The sequence below is a fragment of the Mastigoproctus giganteus genome, chromosome 3 (assembly GCF_048544385.1).
Source record: "Mastigoproctus giganteus isolate SK-2022 chromosome 3, ASM4854438v1, whole genome shotgun sequence".
Classification (NCBI taxonomy): domain Eukaryota; kingdom Metazoa; phylum Arthropoda; class Arachnida; order Uropygi; family Thelyphonidae; genus Mastigoproctus; species Mastigoproctus giganteus.
Window position 1 is genome coordinate 97,907,964 of NC_143577.1, and position 16,591 is coordinate 97,924,554.

General features: G+C 36.5%; 1 protein-coding gene across 1 annotated transcript in view; it reads left to right on the forward strand.

Annotated features, from left to right (window-relative positions):
* The window catches only part of LOC150088174 (uncharacterized), a 137,168-nt gene that overhangs the window by 114,105 nt on the left and 6,472 nt on the right, over positions 1-16,591 (forward strand). Inside the window, exon 5 of the mRNA XM_090370601.1 lies at positions 7,061-7,165. Within this exon, the coding sequence (XP_090226727.1) occupies positions 7,061-7,165 (105 nt within the window). The remainder of the gene's footprint in view (positions 1-7,060; positions 7,166-16,591) is intronic.

The following is a 16,591-nucleotide window of genomic DNA, read 5'->3' on the forward strand; positions in this document are numbered from 1 at the left end:
CCATGCTGTGTCTGAATTATTGCTGCAGCCTTGTCTAGATGATCCTGCAATGCATCTTTAACCAGTGACTCCATTATTTTACCCAGAACAGAAGTTAAACTAACCGGTCTGTAATTACTCGTGTCAATCTTCGATCCCCCTTTGTGAATTGGGGCTACATTTGCACACCTCCAGTCCGTGGCGACCTCCCGTGAGTCCAAGGATGCTCTCATAATTATGGCTAAGGGTTTGCTTAGTTGCTTTGCCGCCTCCTTTAATATAACTGGATAGATCTCATCCACCCCAGGTGCCTTATTATTATTATTAGTTATATGGTGCAAGGAAGCCTGAGGCTGATGCTGCAAATTCCCGAGTTACCCTGAGAGAGAGAGAGAGAGAGAGAGAGAGAGAGAGAGAGAGAGAGAGAGAGAGAGAGAGAGAGGTAGAAAGAAATCACCAAGAAAGTGAAGAATGATGATATCCGGCTCAGGACCCTTGGGTGTGCCAAGCCCATACTCACCAGATGTGAGCCCCCGGGGTTTATTTGTTATGTTTAACTTGAACAATTTCTCCTCCATTTTGCTCTCAGTTATTACAAAATCATTAAGCACCCTGCTACAATTTGATAACCTTCTGCCATTTTCAAACCTTAATAACTCCTCATGTGTGAATGTAGATGCAAAATACTCATTCAGTTTGTTTGCTATCTGAGCAGGATCATCAACAGTCGAACCATCGATATCAAACGGACCAATTAGATTCATCCCATTCCTTTTAGAGTTTATATAAGTAAAGAAATCCTTGCTGTTTTTCTCAGCATCTTTTTCCAAAGATTTCTCGTAATCAGCCTTCGCCTGCCTAACCTCCTTTGTGACCTGATTACAGACTATCTTATATCTGCCATAGGCTTCTGAGTCGCTTGATAATTTATATGCATCCCATGCATTTTTCTTCTTTGTCACAAGTCTCTTTAGTTCATTTGATAACCATTTAGACCTAAACCTTGAACAATATTTCTTAATAGGTATGAAACTTTTAGTAGCATCCACGATTAATTCCTTGAATGCTTCCCACTTAGAATTTACTGTTGGTAACATCGTCAGTTTATCCCACTGTACAGAATTTAAAAACTGTCTGAGACCACTGTACTCACCTTTACGGAAGCAAAAACCCTTTCCTTTACCCCTGATGGTAATTACACCTTTAAGTAAATCCCACACATCAGTACACTGTGATCACTGCCACCTAGTGGTTCCTTTATCTGCAAATTCTTAATACAGGAATGATCACTGCTGATAACCAGATCAAGAGTATTACCCTCTCTGGTTGCATCTCGAAAATGCTACTGCAGAAAACAATCATCCAATAAATCCACAAAAGTCTTACTAGTGTGTGAGTGACCAACTCACAAGTTCCAGTCAATATATGGGAAATTAAAATCACCCATTATAAGACATTCTGATTTACTAGCCCACTATTTCTCTGTACAATTGTTCTTTGTACTCATTCGAGTCATTAGGCCTATAACTCACTCCTACTCTTATTTTTGCTTTCACAGTGCTTATGTCACACCAAACTGACTCAACAGTGCACTGTTCATCTATATCAACTCGATGCACTTCTTTTGATGTCTACCTTTGTTGGGTCTTTCAGGTAGTCTGTCATTGACAAATCAATTGGTTGTAAACTTTTTTTCGCCATATGATTTTTCTTCTAGAAAGGATTGCAACATGAACGCTGAAAAAAATTCAAATTTTGTCAAAAGCAAAGCTTCATGATGTAGACATTGTCTTGTTCACCTAGTTTAAATCCACGATGTCGATCTATGAGCTGTTGTTCTTCAAATTCAAATTCTTTAAATAATTTTAACCCAGTTTTGTATAGGATAGCACATGACATTTAGAATTATCCATATCACTGATGGTGCATGAGTCAAACAATAAAAAATAGAGAAACAAAATAAACAAACTGTTCATCATGAAGATAAAACACATTAATAACAGCATGGTTCAAATAAGAGCCATTTATACTTTTTTTGTATGTTTCTAGAATGTTCATCAGTTTTTTTTTGTTTTTTTTTGGAATTATAGAATATTCCATAATTTTTGGGTATTTTGCTAGAATATTCCAGAACTCTAGAATATACTCTATTTCTAAATTATTCTAAACATTAGGCAGGATTAAGGAAGTGTTCTGCAACAAAAAAGATCTCACAAAATAACAATATGGCACATAAAACTATTTGATGATTAGGCTTAATTTTAAGTCCTTAAATGCAAAGACACAAAACAGATAAACCATGATCCTTGTAGCTGAAACTCTGCTGTTTCCAGTGGTGGCAAAAACAAGAGAATTGAAGGTGTCCCACATTAAGATATTTGCCCCTTAAAATAGGTCAAATTTGACTTTCAAATTTTGAGTCAATCTTTGAAGGAAAATATCTCAGCCAGAAAACAAGTATAATAGCTGATATTTAATTAGGCTGAATTCATGCAGTTGGTAAGTGGAATGTCCAAAGAAGAAGGTACCAAAGGTTTTTATTTCAAAGTTATGACTTTTAAAAGTCTTTCTTAAATTTGTCGTGGCAAATTTTTGGTGCCAGTTTTAGACCGTATTGTAAAAAATGTGAAGGTTTTTGAGCCCAGACAACAAAAGTTTTGCATTCTTTCTCTGCCAAGTTTACTAGGTATAGCAAGTTTCAGAGCACTGCCTCTCACCATTGTGCAACAGTAACACTTAAAACTGTGAAAATGTTTTGTGATATATTCTGCATAACGCATGTGACCTCCACAAAAAAGATGCTGGTGCCTCAAGCATACACCATATTTTGAACTGAGTTTTTGCACAGCTTCTTTGGAAACCTGTTTAAACCTCCACACCAAGTTTCAACAAAATTGAAGATGTTCGAGCAGGAATCCCTAGGCCACTTGACATGGAATGAACCTAAGCGTCTTGCCAAAAAATCCTTGAATCAAGCTTGTTCTACCTTTTTCTTGATTAATGCTTCTTTAGTTTTATAAAAAATATATCTTTTAATTTTTTCATTTCATTTTTGAAAGTTTCAAAAATGAAGTGTTTCATTCCTTTATAATAGAGCTACATTTAATTATCCTTTTCAACTTGAAATCCTTGTTCTCTTATAACATTTAAACTTAGTTTAGTTAAAAAATATTTGCTGAGAACTCTTCTTTCTTCTCTGTGTTGTGCACTCCTGGTGTGTGTATTATAGTTTCAAAAGTAGTGCAGCCTGTGTGAGACAGAGCTATTTAGTTAAAAAAAACATTTGCTGAGAACTCTTCTTTCTTCTCTGTGTATTATAGTTTCAAAAGTAGTGCAGCCTGTGTGAGACAGAGCTATTGTATTATTGCTTAAAGTGGTGATTAAATTTTTTGTCTAAAGTGTTGAACAGATATAAACCAGCTAGTTAATAAGTAATAAATTCACAAGTAAATACAAATGCAGTTCTGTATTTCCTAAAATATGTATTGTTTTAGCATTAGTAGAGGCATATGATGCAAGAAAGCAAGCTTGTGCAGCATCAGCCAAAAAAAAAAAAAAAAAAAAAAAACCCTTCCACTTCACCCCTCCATTCGTTTGAAATACCTGTCCAGCTGAGCCTTAAATTTATTTAGGCTGTCAACTTCCACAACAAGGGATGGAAGTCTGTTCCACCAACCAACCACCCGCTGGCTAAAGGCATATTTCCGCACATCTATCCTACATGTCTTTCCTCAATTTCAATTTATGCTCTATCAGGTGATTATTCTGAGCAAGAGGAAGAATCCCATCAGCATTGAGCATGCTCAAACCATTCAAGGCCTTATACACCTCTATCAGATCACCTCGCTGGTGCCTAGTCTCCAGACACTGTAATTTGCAAAACTTAAGCCTTTCTTCGTAAGAGCAACCCTTTGTTCCATTCACTAATCTTGTTGCCCTTCTCTGTACTCGTTCCAGCAGCTCTACATCCTTTTTGAAATGAGGCCTCTAGACCTGTATACAGTACTCAAGGTGTGGTGTGACAATTGCCTTATACAAGGGAATAATCACCTCCTTATCCCTGCTAGAAAAATTCCTATATATCATCGACAATACACCATGAGCTACTCTTGCAGCCCATCTGCACTGCTCAGAAAACTTCATATCTGCCTGCACAACCACCCCCAGGTCCCTTTCATTCTCTACCATTGCCAGTGTAGTACCACAGAATTGATACGTTGCTCTGGGGTTGCTGTTTCCCATATGTAGTACTTTACATTTGTCAATGTTAAACTTCATTTGCCACCTCTCAGCCCATCTGCTCAACATTTCCAGATCCTGTTGCAGTAGCGTAGTGTCCTTGACAACCCTGCCAACCTTCGTATCATCTGCAAACTTGGACATTAAGCTTGATATACCATCATCAATATCATTTATAAATACAGAAAACAATAATGGACCCAATGCTGAACCCTGAGGGACTCCACTAATAACATTAGTCCACGATGAGCAGTGTCCATTGATTACCACTCTCTGTCTTCTCCCTCTCAACCACCCCTTTATCCATAGCAGCAATTTGCCTCCAATGCCACACTGCTCCAATTTGTGCAGCAGTCTTCCATGTGCAACAGTATCAAAAGCCTTTCTAAGATCCAAGTATATAATATCCAAGTTATTCCCTGCATCCAGTTCTTTTGTGACTGCATCATAGTATCCAATCAAATTGGTCAGGCAAGACTTCCCCTTAACAAAACCATGCTGTGTCTGAGCTATAACTGAAGTCTTGTCTAGATGATCCTGCAGTGCTTCTTTAACCAATGCCTCCATTAATTTTCCTGGAACAGAAGTTAAACTAACAGGTCTATAATTACTTGTGTCGCCCTTTGATCCTCCTTTGTGAATTGTGGTCACATTTGCACATCTCCAGTCCATGGGTACTTCCCCTGAGTCCAAGGAAGCTCTCATAATTATGGCTAAGGGTTTTGCTTACTTCCTTTGCTGCCTCCTTTAATATAACTGGATAGATCCCATCCACCCCAGGTGCCTTTCTTGTATTTATCTTCAACAATTTCTCCTCCACTTTACTCTCAGTTATTACAAGATTCTCTAGCTTACTGCCAGAGTTGAATACACCTCTGGCATTCCCCTCGCTGAATAACTCCTCATGTGTGAATGTCGATGCAAAATATTCATTTAGTTTGTTAGCTACCTCATCAACACAACTGTTGATGATTGATATCAAGTGGACCAATCTGATTCATCCTCTTCCTTCTAGAGTTTACATAAGTAAAGAACTCTTTGCTGTTTTTTTTTTTGCATCCCTTGCCAAAGATTTCTCATAATCTGCCTTCGCCTGCCTCACCTCCTTTGTAACTTGGTTACAGATCAACTTGTATCTGTCATAGGCTTCTGTGTCACGTGTTAATTTGTATGTATCCCATGCATTTTTCTTCTCTGCCGTATGTCTCATTAGTTCATCTGACATCCACTTAGCCCTAAACCTTGAACAATATTTCTTAGTTGGTATGTAAAGCCTAGTAGCTTCCAAGATAAGTTCTTTAAATGTTTCCCATTTTGAATTTGCTGTTGGTAACATCATCAGTTGGTCCCACTGTATAGAATTTAAATACTGTCTCAGTCCATCGTAGTCGCCTTTACGAAAGCAATAACCCTTCCCCTTACCCCTAATGGTAGTTACCTCTTTGAGTAAATCCCACTTCAGCACACTGTGATCACTGCCACCTAGTGGTTCATTTATCTGCAGATTCTTAATGCATACAGAATCACTACTGATAATCAAATCAAGAGTATTACTCCCTCTAGTTGCCTCCCGAACATGCTGATGTAGAAAACAATGATCCAATAAATCCACAAAAGCCTTGCTAGTGTGTGAGTGACCACCCCCCCAAATTCCAGTCAATATCTGGGAAATTAAAATCCCCCATTATTAAGACTCTCTGATTTACTGGCCCACTCTATTTCCCTGTACAGTTTCTTATTATACTCATCAGAGTCATTAGGCCTATAGCACACTCCTACTCTCAATTTTGATCTCCCAATGCTTATGTCACACCAAACTGATTCGACACTGCACTGTCCAGCAATGTCGAATGGCTTCACTTCCTTGGATTTTATGTATTTCTTAACTAATAGCATAACCCCTCCCTCCTTCCTTCCTATCCTGTCTATCCTTTCTGTAGACATTGTATTCCCCAAATTCCAGTTCTGCATTCCTTATATCTGTGTGACACCACGTCTCTGATATCCCAACAATATCTGCCTTTGATGTTTTGAGCAATACCTCAAATTCATCAAATTTATTTACTAAACTCCTAGCATTGGTGTACATGCACCTGTTCTTTTTCTTAGCTACCCTAACACAACCCATGTGTTTACTTGTACCCCAATGATTCCCAGCAGTCTCTGAAATATCCTGCATCTTATTTTCCAGGCTGTGGCTCATTCCAATAGAAGCAGTGCAAGAATCACTTTCACCTCTGCCAGTGGCTACTGTTAATCTATTAGTCCTTGTATCCCCCCCCCAATCTCGCAGTTTTCCGACCCATCTAACAGTGCCTCGATAGCATAAGCAAAAAGGGTGCATTCTTGCACCCTTTCTATTTAAGTATATCCCATTCCTGTAGAAGCAGTCTTTCCTGTTAACAAGTACAGACCAGGCTGAAAAAAATTCTACCCCTTGAGCCTTGCACAATCTTTCCAGGACCGAATTGATCGACAGGGCTCTCATTATATACTCCCTCCTATCGTGTCTGGGCAGAATTGCAGACACTTTTCAAATTCAACCCTAATTCACGGCTTTTTTTCTACAGTGACCTGTACTTGTTAAGTAATTCCACCGGTCTCCTACTCTTAATATCATTAATGCATATTATAAATATTTAAGCACTTCCAAGCAGCCATATGTTTTTAGAATTGAATACCATTTACAATTAAAAAAGTGATGGCGTGTGTAATGGAACAAAAAACATATATATATTTGCATAGCATATACTATTTCTATGATGAAGAATCTCAAATGCCTAAATAGCCTTGGGAAAGGTGGATATACATTTATGTTAAAGTTTTTTTTCTTTTTTACCAGCTTTTGGAGAGAGCTCAAGAAGAAAATAGACACCTTTTAGAGCTGATAAAGCAAAAAGATGACAAAATTGCTTTCCTGGAGCAGAAACTTAATTCATTACTTAAGGTATAGTATTAGATGTTTAAGATACTTTTGATAAGCATTGCAGAAATTTAAGTTTTATTGTTACCATATTTTAGAAAAGTAACAATACCAAGTTCCCAGATCAGTTTTTGGAAGAAAAGATGACAAAAATTGTTGAATTTAGAAATATTTCAGGAACTTCACAGCATGAATGTAAAATATTGAAAGTCACTAGTATATGTAATGACCTAAGATCTGTTGATTATGCTTGTTAGGAATATGATATTTTCTTGAATGAAGTGTAAACTGAGAGTTTACACATATCATGTTCTTCTATAAACTATGAATAGCAATTACGGTAGAATCGGCAGGGTGTTTGTTTTTTTTTTTTTTTTGTTTTTTTTGTGAAATATAAACTTTTGGAACACTTTAGGAAGACCTCTTCCCCAGCAAAGAGCCATGGGGGAGGGGTGTCTTCCACCAGGAAATTTTTTTAGAAAATCAAGGTGCCAACAGCATTTAGTAATAATAATTAATTTTTATTTTAAAAGAAATATATATTTTTTAAAATTTAAATATGTGATTTTTCTTTTTAACTTCTGGAATACTGTTCCAGCAGAAAAAAGTCATAAGGATCAGTATGTGAAAGCTGCAAAACTTTTGTTTTAACTAGATCAAATGCCTGCCAAAAATGGTTCTGCCTTTATATTTAAATACTTGATATTAGGGCTTACAATACCGGTTAAAATCTTAATATCGGTATTTCAGTATTTTTAATCTATGAAATCAGGATACCAGTATTCCAAAAACAAACGCTTTTCTCAATAAATTTTGATGACAATTAGATGCAATAAAGTAAGGAAAAAAACAAGTACTGTAATTACTTGAATTCATGTTTTAAATAAACTTTTATTGCAATAATAAATATTCTGAAAAAAATCATTAAAATACAGTTATTCTAAAAGCAAAAAAATACATATTGTTACTGCAAAGTTTAGTTATGTTTAAGCATCCACACTATCTGTCCGAATAAAGTGAGCTCTTAAGAAACATAAGCAATCAATAGTATGATCATTTAAAATGATCTAATTTTGATACATGCAGTATTTGATTAGTGGTAGAAAATGCTCTTTCAGATTCTATTCTGGTACTATTGTACAGAGATAATCGAAGATGATCTCAGTCCATATTTTCTAGGCTTCGAACTTTTTAAGCAAAAATAGTTAAAAGTATTTCATTAATTTTCGACTCAAGTTCATCTTTTAAAATCTCATTGGAGTCAGGCAATTTCTTATTTTGGAAAGAATTTGCTGAACACTGATGTTCTGTTCAATGTTGGTCTTCCATGGTTGAATTATGTTCATCATTTTCTGAAGGAGAAAGAAGTTTTATTAAGCGAAGTATAATTTTCCCTATAGTATCTTTACTGAGTCCGGGAGAGAGCAAAGAGTGGAGGTAAGGAATAAAAAGAGAGCAAAGAGTGCATTTAAGGAATTCTTCACATATATAAATGCAAAGAACAGAAGGACAAATCAGATTGGACCCTTATGTAATGGGTGTGGGATAGTATTAGATACCATAACTGAAGTTGCAGATGAACTCAACAGTTACTTTGCATCGATATTTACATAAAAAAAACCCTTTGTGTCAATGAGATATTATGGAAGTGAAGTTGAAAAAAATTTAATTAATGATGTTGAAATTTCAAATGATTATTTAATGAGAAAACTTTTGTGCCTACAGGTGAGTAAGGCTCCTGTGGTTGATGGCATATACCCTATAATCTTAAAGGAGGTGGCAAGTGAGTGCATTGAACCATTAAGCCTAGTTATGAGAGCATCACTGGACAGGAGAGATTCCGTTGGATTGGTGTAAATTGGAACATAAAGGCAGTTCTAGGAGTGTAACGGGAAATTACCGACCGGCCAGTCTAACTTCAAATTCAATTCAGTAGTAGGGAAAATCATGGATGCAATGATCAAGGGTGGAATTCAAGATCATTTAGATGGAAATGGAATTCTGTAGGATAAAGGGAAAATCATGTTTAACAAATCTGGTTAGCCATTTTAACAGGTCACTCGTGAGCTGGATTTAGGGAATAATGTTGACATTGTTTATTTGGATTTCAGCAAAGCATTTGACTCAGTCCCACATGAGTGGTTACTTTATAAGTTGGAGCAGGCTGGAATCATAGAGAAAATCCTTAGATGGATAGCACGATGGCTTGAGGGCACCAGGCAGAGCATTGAGATATATGGTTATTCCTCAAATTGGGGTAATGTAAGTAGTGGGGTTCCCCAAGGATCAGTATTGGGACCACTGTTGTTTTTCATTATCTTAAATGACATCTATGAAGGGATGGAGGGCATGAGGTCTAAACTTGCAGATGATGTAAAGATCAGTAGATAGTTAATGATCGCCACCAAGCAGAGCTTCTTCAGAGTTACCTAGATAGACTTCCGGGATGGTCAGAAAAGTGGCAGCTATGCTTTAATCCCAAAATAACTTATACACTTGGTGGAGTTGAACTAAAGTCAGTAGTGGAGTAACAGGACTTGGGAGTTACGATACTGTCAGACATGAAGTTGTCCGAGAATTGTCGACAGGTTGCAATGTTACATGGTGTCCTATCGATGATTTATCGAACATTTGCTAGTAGAGATAATGATGTCATAATCAGATAAAGGTGATTTTATAACCTTTATGTGATTAAATTATAAACAATTATTTTTAAAAAAATTAGTACCAAAAAACCGGTATTTTTTGTATCAATACCGAAAAAAAATGGCCGGGATCCCGGTATTCTAAGCCCTACTTGATATACAGTTTGATATAAACAGTTAGCTGACAATAGTCAAACCCATTAAAACATTTTGCACATTTTTTTATTTGCCTATTGGGGTGTTGAAGGTTATTCTAATGTTCTTCACTTCCATCATTCTCTTTTTCCTTAAAATCAGTATTATTACTTAGCTAAGATAATAATGCTAATCTCATACAAAAGGAGCTTTAGAATTCTTTGCATTATCTGAGAATTAATATATTAGAAGATATCTTTAAAATGCTTAAATTTTAATGTTTATAGTCACATCATCAATTTTATTTTGTTGAAAGAATGAGGGGAAAAAATTTTGTATAGCTGGATTTAAACAATCCTATCCCTAAAAACAACATACACATATAGGTTATCCACTCAGCCATTACAACACATGCAAAAAATAATGCTAAGTTGGTGTTACTACCTTTTATTCTTTGTATGTATAAAAATGAGGCAGAATTATGTATACAACACCTTAAATAGCCATTTTGAGTTGAGAGAATGACCAATTAAATTAAAAAATTGTTCATTTTAAAGCCAAAATAAATAATTAGGTTTAATTAATTTTATATTGCAGATTTCCTGGTGGCTATTTATTACACCACTCTGTATGGATTTCAATGTTTGTAAACTAATAGATATTTTTAACTCAGTTTTTCATGCTGATTTCAGAAATGCTATTCGTTTTTTCTATCATATACTGTTTTTGCACAAATCACATAAGTTGATGTCATGAGTATTATTGAATATTAGCATTAGTAGAGGCATATGATGCAAGAAAGCAAACTTATACAGCATAAGAAAAAAAAAAAAAAAACACTTCCCATTTTACCCATCCATTTGCTCCAAAAGTTTGTCCACTTCTTCCTTGAATTTATTTAAGCTATCAACTTCCACAACGACAGATGGAAGATTATTCTAGTAATCAACTACCCTCTGGCTAAAGGCAAATTTCCGCACATCTATTTGACAACTGTCTTTCCTCAATTTCAGTTTATGTCCTCTCAGGTTTGTAATCTGAGCAAGAGTAAGGATCCCATCAGCATTGAGCCTGCTCAATCCATTGAAGACCTTATACACCTCAATCAGATCACCCTCACAGGAGCCTCATCTCAAGACATTGCAATTTGCATAGGGGCACCCCTTTCTTCCCCTCACCAGTCTTTTTGCCCTTCTCTGTACTCATTCTGCAACTCTACATCCTTCCTAAAATGAGGCTTTCAGACCTGTATGCCGTACTCAAGGGCCTGGCAATTGCCTTATACAAGGGGATAATCGCCTCCTTATCCCTGCCAGCAAAATTCCTGTATATCATTAACAAGACCCTTTACCTACTCTGGCAGCATGTCTCCACTGTCAGTAAACTTTATATCTGACTGCACAATTACCCCCAGGTCTATTTCATTCTCCACTACCCTGAGAGTAACACAACCCAGTTATTAATAACATTACTGTTATGAAAAACCCTACCAACCTTTGTATCATCTGAAAACTCTGACATTAAGCTTGATATAACTTCATTAATATCATTGATAAATACAGAAAACAACAATGGGCACAATACGGACCCCTTGGGAACTCCACAAATAACATTAGTCCACGAAGAGCATCATCCACTGATTACCAATCTGTCTTCTCCCACTCAACCATCCTTTTATCCATTGTAGCAACTTGCCCTTAATGCCACACTGCTCCAATTTGTACAGTAGTCTTCCATGTGCAACAATATCAAAAGCTTCACTGAAATCCAGGTATATGATCATCAAAATTATTTTTTGCATCCAGTTCCTTTGTGACCACATCATAGTATCCACTCAAATTGGTCAGACAAGACTTCCTCTTAACAAACCCATGCTGTGTCTGAACTATAACTGAAGTCTTGTGTAGATGTTCCTGCAGTGCTTCTTTAACCAGTGCCTCCATTAATTTTTCTGGAACAGAAGTCAAACTAACAGGTCTGTAATTACTCATGTCACCCTTTGATACCCCTTTGTGAATTGGAGATACACCTGCACATCTCGTCTGTGGGAACTTCTCCTAAGTCCAAGGATGCTCTCAGAATTATGGCTAAGGGTTTTCTTACTTCCTTTGCTGCCTCCTTTAATATAACTGAATAGATTCCATCCACTCCAGGTGCCTTTCTTATGTTTAACTTCAACAATTTCTCCTCCACTCTGCTCTCAGTTATTACAAAATCATTTAACTCTCTGTTGTAGTGTGATAAACATCTGGCCTTCTCCTCCTTGAATAACTCCTAATGTGTGAATGTAGATGCAAAATACTCATTTAATTTGGCAGCTATCTGAGAATCTACAGTCAAATCACTGATATCAAGTGGACCAGCCTGATTCATTCTCTTCCTTTTAGAGTTTATATAAATAAAGAAATCTTTGCTGTTTTTCTTTGCCTCATTTGCCAAAGATTTCTCATAATCTGCCTTCCCTTGCGTAACCTCCTTTGTGAATTGATTACAGACTAGCTTATATCTACCATAGGCTTCTGTGTTGCCTGATAATTTATATGCATCCCATGCATTTTTCTTCTATGCCACGAGTCTCATTAGTTCATCTGACATCCATTTGGGCATAAATGTAGAACAGTATTTTTTAATTGGAACAAAAACCCTAGTAGCTTCCAAGATTACTTCCTTGAATGCTTCCCATTTAGAATTTGCTGTTGGTAGCATCATCAGTTGATCCCACTGTATAGAATTTAAAATATCTCTGAGACCACTGTAGTCACCTTTACAAACAGCAAAAACCCTTCCCTTTACCCCTGATGGTAGTTACATCTTTAAGTAAATCCTACATCAGTACACTGTGATCACTGCCACCTAGTGGTTCCTTTATCTGTAAATTCTTAATGCATGAATAATCACTGCTGATAATCAGATCAAGAGTGTTACTCCTGCTTGCCTCTCTAACATGGTGCTGTAGAAAACAATCATCCAATAAATCCACAAAAGTCTTGCTAATGTGCTAGTGACCAATCACAAGTTTCAGTCAATATCTAAGAAGTTAAGACACTCTGATTTACTGGCCCACTCTATTTCTCTGCACAATTGTCCATTGTACTCATCAGAGTCATTAGGCCTATATCAAACTTCTACCCTGATTTTTGCTTTTCCAGTGCTTATGTCACACCAAGCTGACTCAACATTACACTGTCCATCAATGTCAACTGGATGCATTTCTTTAGATTTTGCGTTGGAATGACGGCACTGAACTGATACATATCAAACTCAGACACTTCCCGTTGCACCTACCTAACTTTGCAGAAAGCCCTTGTTCTGCAAGCTATTTTCCTTTCCTTGGCCTTCAGTGGGCTCCCAGACCAGGGGTGATTCCTACTTCTTCCTTCCCACCTCTTCTTTCCTCATCCTCCTCCTTTTGCCTACTTTGACTCCACCACTTCTACTATCTTCCCTTTTTTTTTTTTTTTTTTTTTGTCTCCGTCCAGAAAGCTCAAGCGACCCTGGCAGAGATCAGCCAGAGTATCAAGGCAGCCTGGCTCACCTTCCAGTGGTGGTGGGCAATGTAGGGTTCCACTAGGGGGCCTGCGATCAAGTAGCCAGAGACACAACAACAGAACATAACACAATACTGCATAAACCAGACACTACACTTTTTTCTGGCTTATGCAGTAGTTCTGCATTCCATCACAGAGTACATACGGCGCAGATGTGAGAAACTACAGGTGGCGCCTAACTCTAAATACTATGCCACTATGATAAATTAAACACACAGTAAGACCGTACCAACATTAAATACGGTAATAATAAAGTACAGCAGACTCTCGATTTACCAGGATTGGATTAACCGGGACACTTCAAGACTCCAAATTGAAAAAAAAAAAAAAAAAAAATCAACCAGAAATCATAAAATTCAAGTAATAACTAGAATAGGAATGAACAGATATTTTGCAAGCGACAAGAACCAGCGTTATAAGTAATCGTTGGGAGATTAGTGTACCTATTATCTTGCAATGCCTGCTGGTTTCACACTTACTGCTCAACAAAAAAAAGAGACCAAATGTTTAGTTTGATTTAGTGCATCGCGTCGATTGTTGTTTTCTGTCGCACTGCAAAAGGACAAATTTTGTTTTGTTATTTATGTCAGGAATTTTTTTTTTTTTTTTTTTGTAGTAACTATTTTTTATTTATTTATATATATATTTTTTTTCTGTTTAGAAATCGCAAAAATGATGGGCAAATGTAATAGTTTGCTTTCAAATTAAACAAAAACTTGAAATTATTCAAAAGTTTGAAAACGGTGCATCCGTTAAATCTCTAATGAACCATAACCAAACCATACATGACATTATAAAAAAATAAAGGGAAGCTATTCGATTTAAAATTGACATCGTAAAAAATAAAGGGAAGCATCGTATTGGACATGCGATTAGTACGTGTTAAGTTTTTTCATTTTTTTCCCGTGGTTAACTGCAGGTAACTGAATCAGCGGATACGGGAGCACAACTGTACATCCTCAAATTTATTTTCTATTCTTTCATCACTGGATTTAAACTAAATTTCCTCATCAAAAACTTCCTATGGATTCATATACTACACCCTTTCACTTTTGGATTCACATTTGAAACTAACTTTGGATTTATGCCACTCTATCAACAATAGATTTATTTTTACAGAAATGATTACTGATATTACTTCAGTTTTGTTTCACTCCATCTTGGACTACAGGTTTTAATTCTTAAGTTTTAATCTGGCCTCTCCATCTCAGGATTTTATGTTGTTCTTTACATATGTAATTACTCATTTCATGGATATTAAAAATTTTTATCTGTAAGCTATACCCCCTAATTTGTATAATTTTGATTTATATACTAGGTTTATACAACATCCTTTTTTTTTGCCTAAGTATATAGTAGCCATATCACTTGGTCTACTTTCTATTCATTTTATTACGGCTATGTTCAATACTTTTTATTTATATACGAACTGTTTTATTTTTGTATATCTTTTGACTTTATATTGGTGAAGTTCTTTTATTCCAACCACATTTCTATGTTATTGATATACTCTCTCTTTTCTAATGCTACTCTTATGTATCACTATACTCTTATTTGTTCAAAATATGACTATAGAGGTCACTATTTCCATATCTATTTCCACTTCTTCACAGCACTCTATCAAGTCCATTATGCTGCTATAAATTGTTTTATCCTGTAGCTAAGTCACTAATGTAGTTATGCTTTAGATACATTCATCTACTCTACTAAATATGTGTGCTTTATTTTCCCGCTGTCTTCCTTCCACTATGTTTTACTTGAAAACTCCAGGTATCATTTGCTTTCTTATTATACTTTTGGTTTTGGTATTGTATTTTTCCATATTTACTCACAAATCTACATATATTTCATAACCTTTTTCCAACTCTGAAAACACTTAATTATATTTTTTAGCCTTATCCTTATTTTTACCTTAATAATTTTCATATCATTGACACTGCGTTGGGACTACCTTGCCGTACTGTAAAAGAATTGCTAATTTTTTTTCTTTTTGGCTTTATTTTCACATTTCTTCTACTCTTATGGACAAGTATAGAAACACAGTTCCTGATACATGGTCAGGTGTAGTCCCCTGATGAATTACTTGACCATGTATCAATATTTACTTCTGCTCACATCAGATTTTGCATTTTTGCCCTCCCTGTATTCAACTTATTTACTTATAACTAAATTTTCTGGCCCATATCTGATGACAGCTATACCACATTTTATTTGTCTTTATTTATTTTATTATTTTTTAAAATTTATTTTGCTTAATTATTTGGTATTAATATTTTTACTTTACAGTTCCTTCACCTCCAAATTGGCTTTGCAATTCAACCCATAATTTTCTTAATTCATCATAACTTTTACGATATTAACATTCTTTTGCCTTTTTCAAATCTACATTACTTCTTTTTTCTATTTTCCTTACCCTTCTAGTCCTTGGCACTTTGTGTAATTCTCACCTCCATCTATGCAAACTTTATCAGACTTATCTATTCTTACATGTCATATATATACACACCGATGAGCCAAAAGATTATGACCACCTACCTAATATGATGTTGGTCCTCCACATTCAGCCAAAACAGCTTGTACCCAGTGAGGCATGGATGCTACAAGATTTCTAAATGTGTCTTGTGGTATCTGGTACCAACACATAACTGGCAGATCCTTTAACTCCTGTAAGGTCTGTGGTTGAGATGCTGCAGATCGGAGTTGCTGTTCCAACACACCACAGATGCTCGATGGGATCGATGGGGAATTTGGAGACCAGAGCAATACCTGGAAGTCTTCCTCATGTTCCACGAACCAGTCTTGAACAATCCAGGTGGTGTGGCATGGCACATTATCCTGCTGAAAGACTGCACTGCCAGAGGGGAAGACCGTTGCCATGAAAGGGTGTACCTGGTCAGCAATGATGTTTAGGCAGGTAGTAGACATCAGAGTGCCTGGCACGTGGATGACTGGACCCAGGGTATCCCAGCAGAACATCGCCCAAAGCATGACACAGCTGCCACTGGCTTCTTTTCGTCCCTCGGTGCATCCAGGCACCATCACTTCCCCAGGTAAATGACGCACATGTACCTGGCTGTCCACATGGTGCAACAGGAAACGTGATTCAGCGGACCAGATGACCT